The sequence below is a fragment of the Chiloscyllium plagiosum genome, unplaced genomic scaffold, assembly GCF_037043375.1.
Source record: "Chiloscyllium plagiosum isolate Xiang-an unplaced genomic scaffold, Cpla_swu_hap1 HiC_scaffold_38, whole genome shotgun sequence".
Taxonomy (NCBI): Eukaryota; Metazoa; Chordata; class Chondrichthyes; order Orectolobiformes; family Hemiscylliidae; genus Chiloscyllium; species Chiloscyllium plagiosum.
This window is the reverse complement of record NW_028270176.1, coordinates 31,603,545-31,622,661: the sequence shown is the minus strand read 5'-3', so window position 1 is coordinate 31,622,661 and position 19,117 is coordinate 31,603,545. Positions and strand designations below refer to the sequence as shown.

The window sequence follows — 19,117 nt, the reverse complement described above, 5'->3', positions numbered from 1 at the left end:
TAAACTCCTGTATTCCCTGTATACCTCCAGGGATTCCCAAGATCCCAGCTGCCTGTATGTGAACCATACCTCTTTTCTTTTTCCGGTCAAATCCTCAATATCTCTTGTCATACAGGGCTCCCTATTCCTCCCAAACTTGTCTGTCACCCTCATGGGAACTTATTGACCTTGAAGTCTAGCTATCCCACTTTGACAGGCCTCCCACTTGGCAGAGGTCCCTTTGCCTGCAAACAAACTACTCCAATTAACCCCTGCCAGCTCCGGTCTAATTCCATCAAAATTCACCTTGCCACAGTTTAGAATTTGAACCGATGGATCAGTTTTCTTCCTCGTCATAACTATTTTAAAATTAATAGAACTATGGGTACAGGTCCCAGAGTTCTCCCCACACTGCCACCTCAGTCCTGCCCAATTTTCCAGGAGTAGGTCGAGTTTTGCCCCTTTCAGAGTAGGACTCGCTGTACAATGCTTGAGGAAATTTGGCTGAGAGCACTTAACAAATTCCACCCCATCTAAGCCCTTAACACTAACTTACTGAGCTTTTAACTACTGCATTTCTCCAGTATTCTCTGCACTTTTGTGAGATGTGGCTCGAGATCTAACCACATTTGTTACCTGAATGCAGGGAGTAATTCACGGATGAGAGTAAAAGGATATTTCAGAGCCCTCTTCAGCTCCTCTCTGAATTTACTCTGGGTCAGAGCATAAAGGGCAGTGTTTGTACAGGAGCTCAGGTAGAAGAGCATAGTCCCTGATATATCAGCGATCATAACAGGATGGTCATAACTGGGGTAAAAATGGTTGTTGGTAATCTCCATCAGTAAGAAAACACTGATCTTGGTCATCCACAACAATATAAAACTGCCCGAGACAACAAACAGCAGGATGATGGATTTCCGCCTGTTGACCATCTCTGCATCTCCTCTCTGGTGCCTGTTACTGGGAGCTCGAAGACCCCTGCGTGCCCGATTTGCCAAGACAATGTGCCTGACGGTCAGAGCATTGAACAGCAGGATCAGGAGGTAGGGGATCAATGGGTTCAGCAGGTGATGGAGCCAGAAAAATGCCACCCATCCTGGCAAGATGAAGAACTCTGGTCTGATGTCACAGCCCGAGGGTACACCACCCCATGTGCCATATGGTTGGTACTTAAAGTAAAATGGGATGTTCCTCAAAATGTTCACCAGGCAAACAGTGCTTACCACGGCTGCTGCTGTTTTCTCAGAGCAATATCTGGCTTTCAGATTGTGGCAGCAAATGGCTACAAAGCGGTCAAAGGTAAAAGTGATGGTCAACCAGACGGAGCAGTCAATAGCAGCATAGCCCAGTATGGCATTTGCACTACACACCGCTCTATAGAAGAGGAAGGAGAATGGGAAATACTCATAACAGAGTACATCGATGATGACACAGAAGAGAACGGCCAGTAGATCCGCCATTGCCATGGACATTAGGTAGATGGATATACCTTTAGTGACCCCGCACTTTCCCTGAGAGAGAACCATAATCGTCATCAAATTAGCTGTAAGATAAGTTCAGACGTTGATGAATATTAAAGAAGATGGAGCATCATTGTTACATTGTGGTACAAAGAAAGAGTTCGTCCATCATATAAAATAGCCAAAGTTAATATTAAGCATAGTCAGGCAAATCAAATTGCAGTTTTCCAGTGGTTTCAAAACTATTGAACCAATCTCATTAACTTTACCTGCATCAGGATAAAATACAGAAATGTTGGTAGAAAATACCAACAGGCTAAACCAGTGTGAGCATTTTGGATTTAGAAAAAAGTATCTTAACGTTTGCAAACACTTTTCATCACCTCCAAACTTCCGAAAGTGCTTCAAAATCCAACAACGTTTTGAAATGTATTCCTTCCTTGTTCTAAGTTCAGGTCATTCTGCTATAACACAGTGCAAATTAACAATAACACAATTGATGAATAGTGGATGTTGTTTGGATCACGCGAGTTTCTACTAAATGGGTATAGTGATTTTCCAACAGCGATCTTCTATAGTACAATTTTCTATAGCACGAGACCACAGAGGAGCACAACGTCGTGTAATAGCAGACCTTCCTACTTCTGCTAATCTCAGTGTGTGTCTTGGGTACAGCTGATTATCAGGAAAAACCCAACTGGTTCATTTATGCCTTTTAGGGATGGAAACCTGTCACCTTTACCCAGTCTGGTCCACATGTGACTACAGATCCACAGCAATGTGGTTGACTCTTAACTGCCCTTTGAAAAATTTGGAACGGAAAATAAATGGCACCGAGCTAGCGACAATGAATTAAATATATCCAGATTTCCTTTTGAGAGGCACATCCCTTAAGGAAGTGAACACTGGTCTCTTACCCCACCCACAGCATGCGGAAGGGAATAGGATGCCATATGTGCAGGAAGGATCTGACTGGACCCACTATTCCAAGTTGTACAAAAGTTATGTCTGGGGCTTTGTTTTTTTTCTAAGTTCTGGTGAAAGTGATTTCCATCAAATGACTTCCACAGTCTGCACAGGTGACTGTTCAAATAGGAAAGACCCTCTCTTCTCCCATCAGATGAACACTGCCTGAGGGGATCTAAAACCACCTTCACAAAGGGCCGAGCGAGGAGAGGCAGATAGAGTTGAATTTAGATAAATGTCTATGAGGTACTTCATTTTGGAAAGGCAAACCAGGGCAGGACTTATACACTTAATGGTAAGGTCCTGGGGAGTGTTGCTGAACAAAAAGACTTTGGAGTGCAGGTTCATAGTTTTTCAAAAGTAGAGTCACAGGTAGATAGGATAGTGAAGAAGGCGTTTGGTATGCTTTCCTTTATTGGTCAGGGTATTGAGTACAAGAGTTGGGAGGTCATGTTGCAACTGTATAGGACATTGGCTAGGCCACTTTTGGAATATTGTGTGAAATTCTGGTCTCCCTGCTACATGAAGGGTGATGCAAAACTTGAAAGGGTTCCGAAAACATTTATAAGGATGTTGCCAAGTTTGGAGGGTTTGAGCTCTCGGGAGAGGCTAGATAGGCTGGGGTTGGTTTCTCTGGAGCGTCGGGTGCTGAGGGGAGATATTACAATAGTTTATAAAACCATGAGGGGCATGGACCAGGTGAATAGAGAAGGTCTTTTCCCTGCGATGAGGGAGTCCAGAACTGGAGGGCATAGGCTTAGGGTGAGAGGGGAAAGATATAAAAGGGACATAAGGGGCAACATTTTCACACAGAGGGTCGTGTGTGAATGGAATGAGCTGCCAGAGGAAGTGGTGGAGGCTGGTACAATTACAATATTTAAATGCATCTGGATTGGTTTCAAGGGATTTGGATCCAATGCTGGCAAATACGACCAGATTTACAGGTATTAAGATTATCTGGTTGGATGGACAAGTTGGACTGAAGAGTCTGTTTCCCTGCTGTATATCTCAAAGACTCTATGGCTCCGTAAGGTTTTTTTTTAATCCCTGGAACCATTCTGTTCACTCTCCAGCACCCCATCTGGAGCATGACATAGACAACTAACAAAACATATTTACAAGGATGTTATCCCGATTGAAGGGTTTGAGTTATATGGAGAGTTTGGTTAGGCTGGGACTTTTCTCCCTGGAGCATCAGAGGCTGAGGGGTGACCTTATTGAGGTTTATAAAATCATGAGGGGTATGGATAGGATAAATAGACAAAGTCCTTGCCCCAGTTTGGGGAATTCAATACAAGGGGGCATAAGTTTCAGGTGAGAGGGGAAAGATAGAAAAGGGACTAGAGAGGCAACTTTTTCACACAGAGGTTGGCTCAAACTGAAAGAGTAAGTGATGGAGGTGGGTACAATTACAACATTTTAAAAACGTTTGCACAGCTACATGAATAAGACAGGTTCAGAAGGATATGGGACAAATGTAGGCAAATGGGACTAGTTTAGTTTAGGAAACCTGGTCAGCACAGACGGGTTGGGCTGAAGGGTCTGTGAAACTCTATAACAATATATCATTCATCAAATATCTTACCCAGGAACACAGGTAGAAATACACTCATTTAATGAAGGAGAAGGATCAGCTCACCTGGAACACAGACAACGGTGAGGAAATGAAAGAAAACATTTAGGATCTGCAGTATTATTGGTCCTTGCATTGTTCACGATAAGCAATCCTATTCACCAAATCTACAGTTCAGATTCCCAAGTTAAAAAGGCCGCCTTACTTATACAGCCAGGTAAACCCCTTGTGGCACAGTCACTGTCAATCCAGTACATTGGACACCACACTAAGACTGCCTTATCATTTTGTGAATTCCCTCAGCTCTGGTATTTTTTATTACATCGAAATGGAACTGTTTCTGAAGTGAATTCCCAAAGGACTCTCATTAACTCTCCAATGTGTTTGTTTCTCAATCTGATTCTTTCAGCACTGGCTTTCACAGGTTTTTTAAAAAAAAAACACTCTTTCTATTTTTACTTCACATGTCAAGCACTGGGTATGCTATTGTCAATGGAATAGACGACACCCAGACTTGTGAGCCCAAGAGAGAGGGAGCTCCCAAATAAATCTGATGTGTTAAACAGAAGGCTGTGGTGTAGTGATACTGTCACTGGACTGGGATCCCCAATTCCAAGGAAGTATCACTCAACCCAAAATGTTACCTCTGATTTCTTTCCACAGACACTGCCACACCTGCCGAGCTTTTCTAGCAATTTCTGTTTTCTGTTAGAATCCCCAGCTGTTGTTCAAATCCCACCATGAAATGTGGTGAAATATGTGTTCATTTTTTAAAAAAAAACATTTGAAATAAAATATCTCTTCCAATTGATTGTGATTTAAGAACCAACTGGTTCACTGCTACCCCCTAGTGACAGTTGCCCCTTAACTAGTCTGGCCGGCATGTGGCTCCACCAGCGATGTCATTGACTCTTAACTGTCCTCTGGGCAATTGGGGATTAGATTAGATTCCCTACAGTGTGGAAACAGGCCCTTCGGCCCAACATGTCCACACCGACCCTCCAAAGAGCAACCCACCCAGACCCATTTCCCTCTGGCGAATGCACCTAGCACTATGGGCAATTTAGCATGGCCAATTCACCTGACCTGCACATCTTTGGATTGTGGGAGGAAAGCGGAGCATCCGGAGGAAGCCCACGCAGACACGGGGAGAATGTGCAAACTCCACACAGAAAGTTGCCAAGACTGGAATCGAACCTGGGACCCTGGTGCTGTGAGACAGCAATGCTAACCACTGAGCCACCGTGCCGCCCCATTGGTAATAAATGCTGGTCTAGCCAGAGATGCCAACATGTCAAACAAATTTTGGAACAAAAGTGAAAGGATATATATTTTGCTGTGATCCTGTTGATCAAAGTTATGACTTAAGAGACAAGCCACCCATATTGATTAGATACCAGATGAGTTGGGAAATCAAGATGTATGGGACAAGGGCAGGAAGTTGGGTGTGAGAGATGTCATGATTCTATTCATTGATGCAACAGGCTCGAGGGGCTGAAAGGCCTACTCATGTTCCTACTTCTTACAGTGTTATGCACTAGGAATACAATGCTCAGCATCTTCTCTCTTTAGAGGTGAACCAAGTCACAACAGATCCATTTCACAGCAAGATCCAATACTCACTCATTTGCTCAAGAAGATGAACTGCGTCGTGTCCAATTGCTTTCTGACTTGCTGAGCCTTTCCACTATTTTCAGATTTTAACATCTAAATGCAGAGATATAATGATCTACTTAATATCCTTTCAAGGCAATTCCTTTCAGGGAGTCAATGAGAAAAGCAGAAAGAGATGGACAGCTCCAGAGTTTTTTTTTAAAGGGATCAGTATTTGGATCTTAACCCATTTCTATAAGCTAACATCGCTCATCACAACCAATTCCAGTCATTGATTCCTCATCCTGTTTGTGTTTTGGAGGATAAATTTGCAACATGCAAATCAGTCAGACACCAGACCATTGTAGTCCTTACTGAATAATGGGATAGTGTTAAGCTTATTCTCTCTCCCATCGTGAAACCCCTTGACGAGAGTGTGTGGCAAGTACTCCAGTTATGAAGGGGGGGGTTCTCACTCACCAGCAACCATGTGCTTGTTTATAAATATCACACAGATTAGTCATGTTCAAACACCACAAATGTTAAAAAAGATGATCAGACCCATCTTTGAGTCCCATCTGTTATGGACAAGGCCAGACCCCCTCTTTAAGGAGGCAGCCTAGACCGTAACTTTGCTGTTTGTTTAGGCAGGTGTATAGTGGATATTCATGATGTAAATTATCGGGGTGGACTGCCAAGTTTTAAACACACAAAAAATATTGACAAAATTACGGAATGAAACACAAAAAACAGAAAATAGAATGCCCGATAACTTATCCTATCCAAACCCGACTTAATGATGTTGTTCCGAAAATACACACATCCCTTAACACAAACAGCAAAACACAGGCAACTCACAGCTCAAAATCACACGGGCAGAAGGAACGACAGTACACAGCCTTTCTTTACACATACAACTGCGGAACTGAACCAATAAACCTCAACTGCCAGGACAGGCCAATCCCCTTTCATTATACAAGTCATTTCTAAAACATGAAAGCATTTGGCCTGAGGTATCATCTGTTTGAGGGTAAACAAAAAGTGCCCCAATAAACCATTCATCTCTGCATCAACTCAGCCGTTTCAGAGTGGGCTGTTGTTCACGGCCCCTCTGAGAAAATCAAGGACACAGTCATTTTGAGGAAAAGGACCAGCTTTGTGTCTGACTGCGTGGAAGTGTTTGTATGTCCAAAACTGTCCTCTTTTCTCTTGCACTATCTTTGCACAACTGCTCACAAATAATTTTACTTTTAAACAGTACAATAAGGGCCCTACAGTCTATAGAGTCTACACTGATTTAAAAAAAAAGGCTCTAAATCTATGTTAGACCCACTTCCTAGCACTAGGCCCAAAGCCTTGAATATTATGACACCTCAAGTGCTGATCCAAGTCTTTCTTGAAGGTTATGAGGTTCCCTGCCTCAACACTCCACTCATGCAGTACATTCCAGATTCCTACCATCCTCTGAGTGAAATTCTTTTCCACCAAAACTCATCAAAACCTCTTGTCTTTCACTTTAAAACGATGTCGTCATCAAGAGAAGGCAATGGGATGAAATGCCCGTTGTGTTGGGTGAGGCTGGAAGTGTCAATATTTGGAGGTGATAAAGCCGCTGCTCCCCTTAATTGAAGGATCAACAACGAGGGGGGGTGGGGGGGCATCATTTTAAAGTGAAAGACAGGAGGTTTTGAGGGGTTTTGGTGTAAAGGAATATCACCCAGAGAGTGGTAGGGATCTGGAATGTACTGCATGAGGGGGGGAATTGAGGCAGGAAACCTCACAACATTTCCAAAGGACTTGGATCAGCACTTGAGGGGTCATAATATTCAAGGTTTTTGGCCGAGCACTGCAAAGTGGGCCTACCATAGATCAGGAGCTTTTTTTAATCAGTGTGTACACTATAGACTGCAGGGCCTTTATTGTACTGTTTGTGAGCAGTTGTGCAACTATGGTGCAAAAGGAAAGGGGACAGCTTTAGATACGCACTCATTTACACACAGTTAAATATCACCCAACACCAGGTTATAGTCCAACAGGTTTATTTGGAAGCACTAGCTTTCGGAGCGCTGCTCCTTCATCAGGTGGATGTCAAGCATAAGAGAACACGACACAGAGTTTATAGTGAAAGATTACAATGTCATGCAACTGAAATGATACATTGAACAAACCTGGATTGTTGTTAAGTCTTTCATCTTTTGGGTTGCAGGTTTTGGTTCATTAATATGTAAATCCCAGAACTTCTGTTAAGTCACCTTCTCGAGATAACTTAAGGTTTTATAACAAAAGGTGACACCTCAGCTCAGACAATGCATTAAAATGTGTGAGGCTAGAGTCTGTCTATATCCCAGTCTTGAGTCAGACTGGTTCTATTTCCAAAATGGAATTTACAAAATATTACATGGATTGATTGCCTGTAGATTGTGCATTTTTGAGCTATATATAATTCTGTAAATACAATTTCACCCCATTGACTGATATATGTGTGTGCGTGCCGAGAGAGAGAGAGAGAGAGAGAGAGTGAGAGTGTGCATGTGAGTGTGTGTGTGTCAGTTTGAGTGCACATGAGACAGTGTGCGTTTGCATCTGTGAAAGCTTGGTAAAGTAAATGTGTGCGTGTGATGGATTATATGCCCGTGAAAGGGTAAGTGCATGGGTGTGAGTGTAAGAGGGGGGTGTATGTGTGTGTGTGCGTATGAGAGAGAGCTTGTGTAAGACAGAGGGTCTGCGTGAGTGTGTGAGCATGTAAGAGTGTGTGTGTATGTATGCTTCTATGTGTGTGTATGTGTGAGAGTGTATAGTGTAATGGGGTCACCTGTAGTGTGACATAAACGCAAGGTCCCAGTTGAGGCCATCGTCATGGGTACTGAACTTAGCTAGCAGGGTCTGTTCACCCAATTTGTTCACTATATCATTTCAGTTGCATGACACTGTAATCTTTTGTGATGAATTCTATGTCATTTTCTTCTTATGCTCCGCAACCATCTGATGAAGGATCAGTGCTCTGAAAGTTTGTGCTTGTAAATAAACCTGGTGTTGAGTGATTTTTAACTTTGTCCACCCCAGTCCAACACTGGCTCCTCCACATCACAATTACACACAGTCACTTATTTCCACACACACTCACACATTCGGTTATACACAAAGACCTTTTCATACACACACACATACATGCACATTCATTTGCACACACAAAATCATTCATACACGCGCACACACACTCTCTCACACATGCATACACACACGCTCACATATAGGTACGCATACTCACATACACACTTACACACACATGCACACTCACACACACACTTTCACACGCGCACACAAACACACAAAGAGGGAAAATGGTAGCCATGATCTGTCTAAAGGGAGGTGCCAGAACACACTGCATATTTGATCTACACGACGGTCTTGTTCAAACACTGACAGAGGAGAACTTCTCTCTAAGGAACCCAGTTTGCAGTGCATTTCTGCATTTAAATATTTCTCAACACCCATCATGTGTGACACTCCAAGGTCTAGCTCAAGGATGGGATAATCGAGATAGATCTTCCAGGCAGTCGATATATGCATTGCTCAAAATTTGCATTCTCGGTTCTTGTTGTTTTTTTTTTTGAAAAACTCATGCTGGAGGTAACAAGTCAATATGTCCTTCAGTGATTTGGTGCAATGGTCTGTCATCACGGCAACATGAGGGTGAAACACCACAACTGTTGGAAATCAGATTCTAATCAAGATTGCATCACCTCAGATACTTACTCTGTTGTTGTCTACACTGATGCTCCAAATCTGCTGAGCATTCCTAACGTTGGCTGAATTTAGTACAGAGGTACTGTGTCTGTTACTTTGAATTTTTCAAGGTGATGGCATGTTAGGGAGGGGATGACACAAAAGAAAGCAGGCAGCAAACTCTGTAGCTTTCTTTAATAGAGATAAACATCTCTGTAACCTAATCTGTTTCTATAAGGTATTATTCCTCATCGTGTTGAGTTGCAGCCATTATTCTTTATGTTTCGTGTGTGTATGTGAGTGAGTGAGTGTAAATGTTGTCTGTGAGTGTGTGTGCGTGTGAGAGTGTGCGTGTGTATACGTGTGTGTGTGTGGGTATATGTGTATGAATGTGTGTGAGTGGGTATATGTGTATGAATGTGTCTATGTGTATGAGTGAGTGAGCAAGTGACTGTGTGCATGTGTGTATGTGTACATGAGTGAGTGTCTGTGTGTGGATGTAGGTTTGCTCGCTGAGCTGGAAGGTTTGGTTTCAGACGTTGTGTCACCATACTAAGTGACATCATCAGTGAGCCTCCAGTGAAGCACAGGTGGTATGGCCCACTTTTTATTTATGTTTTTATGTTTCCTTGGGTTGGTGATGTCATTTCCTGATCTGTTTCTCAGGGCGGGGGGGGGGGGGGGGGGTGAGAGAATGAGTGTGTATTTGTGTATGTATGTATGTGAGTGTGAATGTGTGAGTGAGCCTGTGTTTTTTGTGTGAGAGTGTGTGGGAGAGAGTGTGTCAGTGTGTGTGAGACTGAGTGTGCGTGTGCGAGTGAGTGTATGTCTGTGTATATGTGTGTGTGCATCTGTGTGTATCTGTGTGTGAGAGAGAGAGTGTGTTTGTGAGTTTTTATGTGAATGTGTGTGTCTATATATTGAAACACAAATTCACAGTATACAAACCAGTTACACACAAAATCACCGTGTTCCTTTCTGACTGATAGAATAGCAATAAGGCAGTTGTTTCAGCTCCACTGTGACCCCTTGAGCACAGTGTCTGGTGATGGTGTGATTCAAGTCATTCCAAAAGTTTATGGGTCCTGCTATGTGTCACAGAACATGACATCTTTGTGCCTAACTGTAATATAACAAGATTAGAAGGGAGAGGCAAAGAAAATACAAGTTAGAAAAGGTAGACAGATCAATCTCTGATTTCTGTGACATGTAGATGGTGGGACATTGGCACCATTACATTGAGTGATGGTGGTAGCCCTAATGTTGGTCAGACAGTGGATTGTGTAACAGTAGCTTTTATTTTTTGGATCATAGAGTCATACAGCATGGAAACAGACCCTTCGGCCCAACCAGTCCATGCCGACCATAGTCCCAAGCTAAACTATTCCCCCCTGCCTGGTCCTGGCTCATCTCCCTCCAACCCTTTCCTGTTCATGTCCTTATCCAAAGGTCTTTTAAATGTTGTAACTGTCCCCACCCCACCCCCCCACCCCCCCCCACCCCCACTTCCTCAGGAAGCTCATTCCACACATGAACTTTGCATCTTATGTCTTTTTTTAAATCTCTCTCCTCTCACCTTAAAGATTATCACCCGTAGTTTTGAAATTCCCCTCCTTTGGGAAAAGACAATGATCATGAACTCGGTCTATTTTATAAACATCTATCAGGTCACCTCCCAACCTCCTGCACTCCAATGAAACAAGTCCCAGCCTTTCTTTATAACTCAAACCTTCTGAAACTGGCAACATCCTGGTAAATCTCTTCTGAACCCTCTCCAGCTTAATAATATCCTTCCTATAACTGAGTCTAAAAATGGAAAAGGTTACCACTTCAAACTGAGGGACAGTGGAGAAACAGATTGCAGTTAAGAAAATGAATGATCTGTGGGAATTTGTTGTAAATTGGACTTATTCAAGCAGTAGGATACAATGCTGGATGCTTCCGTTGGAATCATAGAATCATAGAATCCCGACAGTGTGGAAACAGGCCATTTGGCCCAACAAGTCAACACCGACCCTCCAAAGAGTTACCCACCCTGACCCACTCCCCTTCTACACTACACTAACCCCTAACTAATGTGGCCCCTGAACACAATGGGCAACGTAGCATGGCCGATTCACCCTAACCTGCACATCCCTGGGCACTGTGGGACAATTTCCCATGGCCAATCCACCCTAACCTGCACATCCCTGGACACTAAGGGACAATTTCCCATGGCCAACCCACCCTAACCTGCACATCCCTGGGCACTATGGGACAATTTAGCACGGCCAATCCACCCTAACCTGCACATCCCTGGACACTATGGGACAATTTAGCATGTCCAATCCACCCTTACCTGCACATCCCTGGACACTATGGGACAATTTCCCATGGCCAATCCACCCTAACCTGCACATCCCTAGACTCTATGGGACAATTTAGCACGGCCAATCCACCCTGACCTGCACATCCCTGGACACTTTCGGATAAGTTAGCATGAAAATGTGTTGCTGGAAAAGCGCAGCAGGTCAGGCAGCATCCAGGGAACAGGAGAATCGACGTTTCGGGCATAAGCCCTTCTCCGATAAGTTAGCATGGCCAATCCACCCTAACCTGAACATCCCTGGACACTATGGGACCATTTCCCCTGGACAATCCACCCTAACCTGCACATCCCAGGACACTATGGGACAATTTAGCGTGGCCAATCCACCCTAACTGACACAACCCTCAACACTAAGGGCAAATTAGCATGGTCAATTCACCCAACCTGTACATCTTTGGATTTGGTCAGTATGAGTCCAGGGGCTAGTTTGCTCAGTGACAGCCTTTTGATTGGTTTTTCAACCACAGCTGCTTGTGTGTGTTCAAGAGGACTCAGCATAGTAACAACCGCCTGATTGGTTCCTGGGAAATCGGCGACAGTTTTATGTTTGGACAATGAAGCATGTCCAGCCAGTGCAGGAGAAACCATCTCACTCCTTTCTGTGAGTAAAAGGGAGTAAAAGGAGATCCCAAGCAACAAGTTATTCTTCCACCCCCATAAAAACTCTAATTGAAAAGGAAAATGGGTAAATCAAAATTACTTCAGGTACTCTGAAAGGATGAGTTTGCTTTTAAAATGTCATGCTGTGGTGTATTCACACCTTGTATCATCCTCAAACAGTTGAAAGGAATCAGAAGAAGACTGAAGGAGAGCATTGAAATGACACCCGGACTGGTGCCAGGACTCTGCTTTACTGGTAATTACTTGTCTTATTTCTGTCTTATCTTCTCGCCTTGTGCATCTGCTTCTATGTGCATGGAATTTTTATTGGAACGTGTAGAATTGGTGTTAAAGAGAATTAAAGGTTAATAATTCTTGCTTCTTTTCGACCAGCAGTCAAGAACAATCTATTTACAATAAATAAACGTCTGGGTTTGGTAGTCTGCTAAATCAGGGACTTTGGATAGTTTGATTATGTATTTTTATATTTGTGCTGACACCAGTGTGGTACTGGATTCCTAATTCCCAATTAGTGGTCAGCCCTCTAGTCTTCCAGGACAGTGATGACTTTACCGCTTTACCTCAGAGAGTCACAACAGTTGATTCAAGATGCTTGCAGGTCACGTGAACGGGTGAATGGCCTTTGTGCTGTGTCCTTTCAAACTGCAGTTTCCGGCTTCTGGCAAAGAGAGAGAGTGGTGCTGGAAACACACAGCAGTTCAGGCAGCATCCGAGAAGCAGGAAAATCAATGTTTCGGGCAAAAGCCCTTCATCAGGAATTCCTGAAGGGCTTTTGCCCGAAACGTCGATTTGCATGCTCCTCGGATGCTGCCTGAACTGCTGTGCTTTTCCAGCACCACACTAATCCAGAATCTGTATTCCAGCATCTGCAGTCATTGTTTTTAGTAAAGAGAGAGAGAGAGAGATTCTGCCTTTCTTATTACCTGCAGTACAGGGTTGATGAGGAATTTTGTCCACTGGGACTCACACAGTACACACTTTCACCCACTGGCACACAATGAATTGTGTTGAAACTATCTGTTAGTATCTGCTTCCGTGTACTCTTTAAGGGCGACATCACAAACATTGTACTAAATGGTGTGGTGGCTCAGTGGTTAGCACTGCGGTCTCATGGCATTAGGAACATTGGTTCAATTCCACCCATGTCTGTGTGAGATTTGCAAACTCTCCTTCTGTCTGTGTGGGCTTCCTCTGGGTCCTCCAGTTTTCGCTCACAAGCCAAAGGTGTATGGGTTAGGGTGGATTGGCCATGTTAAATTGTCCCATAGTACCCAGGGATGTGCAGGTTAGGGTGGATTGGCAATGGAAAATTGTCCCATAGTGCCCAGGGATGTGCAGGTTAGGGTGGATTGGCCATGGGAAATTGTCCCATAGTGCCCAGGGATGTGCAGGTTAGGGTAGATTGGTCATGGGAAATTGGCACATAGTGTCCAGGGATGTGCAGGTTAGGGTGGGCTGGCCATGGGAAATTGTCCCATAGTGTCCAGGGATGTGCAGGTTAGGGTGGGTTGGCCATGGGAAATTATCCCATAGTACCCAGGGATGTGCAGGTTCGGGTGGATTGGCCATGGGAAATTGTCCCATAGTGCCCAGGAATGTGCAGGTTAGGGTGGATTGGTCATGGGAAATTGTACTATAGTGCCCAGGGATGTGCAGGTTAGGGTGGATAGGTCATGGGAAATTGTCCCATAGTGTCCAGGATGTGCAGGTTAGGGTGGATTGGCCATGGGAAATTGTCCCTTAGTGCCCAGGGATGTGCAAGTTAGGGTGGATTGGCCATCCTAAATTGTCCCATCGTGCCCAGGGATGTGCAGGTTAGGGTGGATTGGCCATAGGAAATTGTCCCATAGTGCCCAGGGATGTGCAGGTTAGGGTGGGCTGGCCATGCAAAATTGCCCATAGTGCCCAGGGATGTGCAGGTTAGGGTGGATAGGTCATGGGAAATTGTCCCATAATGTCCAGGGATGTGCAGGTTAAGGTGGATTGGCCATGGGAAATTTTCCCATAGTGCCCAGGAATGTGCAGGTTATGGTGGATAGGTAATGGGAAATTGACCCATCGTGTCCAGGGATGTGCATTTTAGGGTGGGTTGGCCATGGGAAATCGTCTGATAGGCTCCAGGGATGTGCAGGTTAGGTGCAATAGTCAGGAGTAAACGTAGAATAACAGGGCAGGGGAATGGGTCTGGGTGGGTTGCTCTTCGGAGGGTCGGTGTGGACTTGTTGAGCTGAAGGACCTGTTTCCACTCTGTAGACAATCTATGGTGTGGATGCCCGTTGAGCTGTTAATGGTGGCAAGAGAGAAAAAGAGATGTGAATTAGGTGTAATTTAAGGTGCAATAGGGAGAGAGTGGTTCTTTACCACTCAGAGAGCATAAGCAAGACCATAAGCAAGTCAAGGTTGTGAGGTGGGATGTGAGGGAGCGATAAATAGAGAACCAGCATCATGCAGGGGGCATATCTTGGTGCTTGCTTGAAAGTTTCTACACATCGACAGGACGCACCCGTGAGTATTTGAGTACAGGAGCAGGGATAGAGTCACAGAGACAGCCCCTTTCATCTTTAACTGGTCCACACTGACCAAAATGTCCGTCCATCCTAACCCCCCATTTCCCCGCACTTGGCCCATATCCTTTTAATCCTTTCCTACCCATGTATTTGTCCAAATACCTTTCAAATGTTGTTGATGTACCCGCCTCAACCACTTCCTCTGACAGCTCATTCCATATGCGTACCACCCTCTGTGTAAAAAAAGTTGTCCCTTAGGTTCCCTATTATTCTTTCCCCTCTGACCTTAAACTGATGCCCTCTAGTCCTCGATTCCCCAACCTGGGGAAAAGACTGAGTGCATTCACCCTCTCCATGCCTCTCATGATCTTATACACTTCGGTAAGGTCCCCCCACATGAAGGTCTTTTGCCCGAAACGTCGATTTTACTGCTCCTCGGATGCTGTGCTTTTCCAGCATCACTCTAATCGAGACTCAGGTTTCCAGCATCAGCAATCATTGTTTTTACCTAAGGTCCCCCCCCTCAGTCTCCTACTGTTGAAAGAAAAAAGATCCTAGCTTGTCTAACCTCTCCCTAAACTCAGACCATTGAATCCTGGCAACATCCTTGTCAATTTATCGCTACAATCGTGCAGTGTCTCCGTGAGACCACGCATTCAGTATTGGGATCTCTGCATCTGAAGAAAGATGCTCTGGTGATGGAGAGAGTGCAGTGAAGATTTCCCAGGCTGATTCCTGGGATGACAGGACTGATGCATGGAGAAGGTTCGGTCAGTTTGGATTATATTCACCGGAAGAATGGAGACCGGGGAATCTTGTACGAAACAAAAAAGTTCAAACACCAGACACGGTAGACGCAAGAAGGATGTTCCAAATGACGGGGGAGACCAGAATCGAGGAGTCACAGGCTAAAGATATGGGGTAGGCCCTTTAGGACTGTGATGAGGAGAAATGTCTTCACCCAGAGAGTGGGGGGGGGGTCCCTGTGGAATTCTCGCCCACAGAAACTAGTTGAGGCCAAAATATTGAATGTTTTCAAGGTGTTAGATATAATTCTCAGAGCTCAAAGGGCCAAAAAACATGGGGAGAAAGTGGGAACAGGGGACTGATTTATATGATCAGCCAAGGTCACACTGAACATGTAGCAGGCTTGAAGGGCCGAATGGCCGACTGCTTTTCCTATAATCTATCTTTCCATAAGTAATGCAGATGGAAGGTAGCTTTAAATATGACAGTTTTGATCCGGAAACAAACTGTATGGAGTGGCCACTGTGGTTGAGGTGATTTGACGGGGCATGCAAATGAACAGCAACAACAATGTACACTTGTGGAGTAACTTTCAGTAACATGAAACAACTTCACTGGAGCGTGATAAAGCAAAGGCTGTCACTGAGCCACAAGCGGAAATGTTAGGGGAGTGGTCACGGAGTTTGAACGAGAGAAGAGGGGAAAGGGTGTGGAAGATATTCCAGAGCTTCCATCCCCCACCAATGCTCAGTAACAGCAGTGTGTACCATCCCCTCCCTCCCCCCACCGACACTCAGTAACAGCAGTGTGTACCATCCCGTCCCTCCCCCCACCGACGCTCAGTAACAGCAGTGTGTACCATCCCCTCCCTCCCCCCACCGACCCTCAGTAACAGCAGTGTGTACCATCCCCTCCCTCCCCCACCGACCCTCAGTAACAGCAGTGTGTACCATCCCCTCCACCCCCCACCGACGCTCAGTAACAGCAGTGTGTACCATCCCCTCCCTCCCCCCACCGACGCTCAGTAACAGCAGTGTGTACCATCCCCTCCACCCTCAGTAACAGCAGTGTGTACCATCCCCTCCCTCCCCCCACCGACGCTCAGTAACAGCAGTGTGTACCATCCCCTCCACCCCCCACCGACCCTCAGTAACAGCAGTGTGTACCATCCCCTCCCTCCCCCCACTGATGCTCAGTAACAGCAGTGTGTACCATCCCCTCCCTCCCCCCACTGATGCTCAGTAACAGCAGTGTGTACCATCCCCTCCCTCACCCCACCGACGCTCAGTAACAGCAGTGTGTACCATCCCCTCTCTCCCCCCACCGATGCTCAGTAACAGCAGTGTGTACCATCCCCTCCCTCCCCCCACTGATGCTCAGTAACAGCAGTGTGTACCATCCCCTCCCTCCCCCCACTGATGCTCAGTAACAGCAGTGTGTACCATCCCCTCCCTCACCCCACCGACGCTCAGTAACAGCAGTGTGTACCATCCCCTCTCTCCCCCCACCGATGCTCAGTAACAGCAGTGTGTACCATCCCCTCCCTCCCCCACCGACGCTCAGTAACAGCAGTGTGTACCATCCCCTCCCTCCCCCCACCTTGTCACAAAGTATGAAAATATGACTTTCCATCTGGCAGAGAGACTGAAATTTTGACTTTTCGTGCAATCTAACAGTAGGAAGTTCCTTGGCTCACAGGAAGGTCAGTGTGGTACTTTTTACAAAATAAGAATTCAACATTGCACCAAGAAAGCAGATACATCTATCCACGCGTGACAATCAGGACGAGGAATTCAAGAAACATTCAAGACAGTCACTGCAGTGTTAACATTTCTCAATAGTGTTTGGAATGGAAAGGGAACCCAGTTAGGCTTCAGTTTGATAAACCCATGGTTACACTTGATCTGTGTAAGTTCATCACTGTGTAAGGGACCGCTCCTCAGGAAGATGGTACTGGCCTTTGGAGAATGTACAGTGTGGATTCAGCTGAATGACAGGAGGAGGTAAAGGATGGAATTATGTGTGTGGAAAGGGGGAAACAGGAACGGGTGTGTGGGTGGGGCAAATAGTCCTAAAATGTGAGCCAAGTGCAAGGAAGGACTGATATCATAAAGTACCTCAATCATTCAGGCAGAGTAGGGATCTGGAAACCTTCCCCCCAATCACTAACCATGCTGGGAATGAATTGCATCATGCATTGTTAGCACGGACACAATTCTCTTGCACAAACAGACAAAGGGTGAATGAGGAAAATTGGGCTGCACCATCTGACTGAATGACATGCCACACCAGTGGGCTTCAGAATTCACCCTTTCTGGGTCTCTGAAAGTGGGGTTCAATTGTCCCTTTCAACAGTGGGTTTTCAGGGAGAGCAGAGGAGAGGTGAGGGAGAGCTGTCAGCTACTCAGTTATCTTGGTTTAGTTCCCTGCACAGAAAGGACAGATGGAGAGAGAGAGAGAGAGATAGGAGCACACTCTATGCAGTCTGTTGCCCATCCTCAGGGATGATGAACAATAAATGCTGTCCCAGACAGTGATACCCATATCCTGTGACTGAGTAAAACATAAAAGTAGGTGGGTAGGGTGGCAGAGTTGGAGGAACAAGTCTGCAAAGGCCAGAAGTGGCCAAGAACATTACAGCATCGTGAGGCTGGAAGAAATTGCAGCGAGAGGCAGAAATGAAGGGGCTAAAGAAATTAGGAGATTGGGCAGTAACATTTTTGATTCTATGGGGCAGTCATCATCTCAACAGCACATCGAGTCTACACTGGTCAAAAGCAATCACCGAACTATTCTAATGCCATTTTCTAGCACTTGGTCCATATCCTGGAACATCTCGCCATTGTAAGTGCACATCTACAATGTTCGAAGGGTCTCTGCCTCTCCCACTGTCACAGGCAGTGAGTTCCACTTTCCCTCCACCTTCTATGTGAGAGCATTTCCCTCACATCCCATCTGAACAACCTGCCTCAACCTCAAATCTATCTCCCTGGTTATCCATGCCTCCAATCAATGGGGAAAGCCTCTTCCTGTCTCTTCTGTCTGTGTCCCTCATACAGTTACACATCTCAACCATGTCTCCTCTCAGTTACCTCTGCTCCAAGGAAAGAAACCCACTCTGTCCAATTTCTCCACAGAACTGAAACTCTGTCCAGCCCAGACAACACGCTGGTAAATCTCCCTCTGTACCCTCTCCAGTGTAAACACACCCCTCCTATCATGTGGATTCCAGACCTGCACACAATACTCTCGCTGTGGTCTAACTGAAGTGCACTGGAAATCCAGCCCCACTATTCACCAAGTTCTCAAGAACATGAACATTTGATGAAAGCACCACATGACCCAATTGTGCACAAATATCCAATTTCCATTAAAGGAATATGCACACCTGTTTGTTTTCTCGCATTATTGAGAAAATAGCTATTTAATTGGAATCAAATTGTTATGTGTTGAGATATAATAAGATCAAGGAAAAACAAATTCATACCTCCATTTCAGATGTGTTGATCCTTTTCAGATCCTTTTGATTTCTTCAAAAAGTTTGATGATGAATGAGGTTGTGGGGACACCAATTCTC

General features: G+C 45.1%; 1 protein-coding gene across 1 annotated transcript in view; it reads right to left on the bottom strand.

Moving 5' to 3' along the window:
• Positions 1–611: 611 nt before the first annotated feature.
• LOC122547426 (putative G protein-coupled receptor 139) overlaps positions 612–19,117 on the bottom strand; it is a 33,484-nt gene continuing 14,978 nt past the window's right edge. Inside the window, exon 2 of the mRNA XM_087980921.1 lies at positions 612–1,522. Within this exon, the coding sequence (XP_087837047.1) occupies positions 612–1,522 (911 nt within the window). The remainder of the gene's footprint in view (positions 1,523–19,117) is intronic.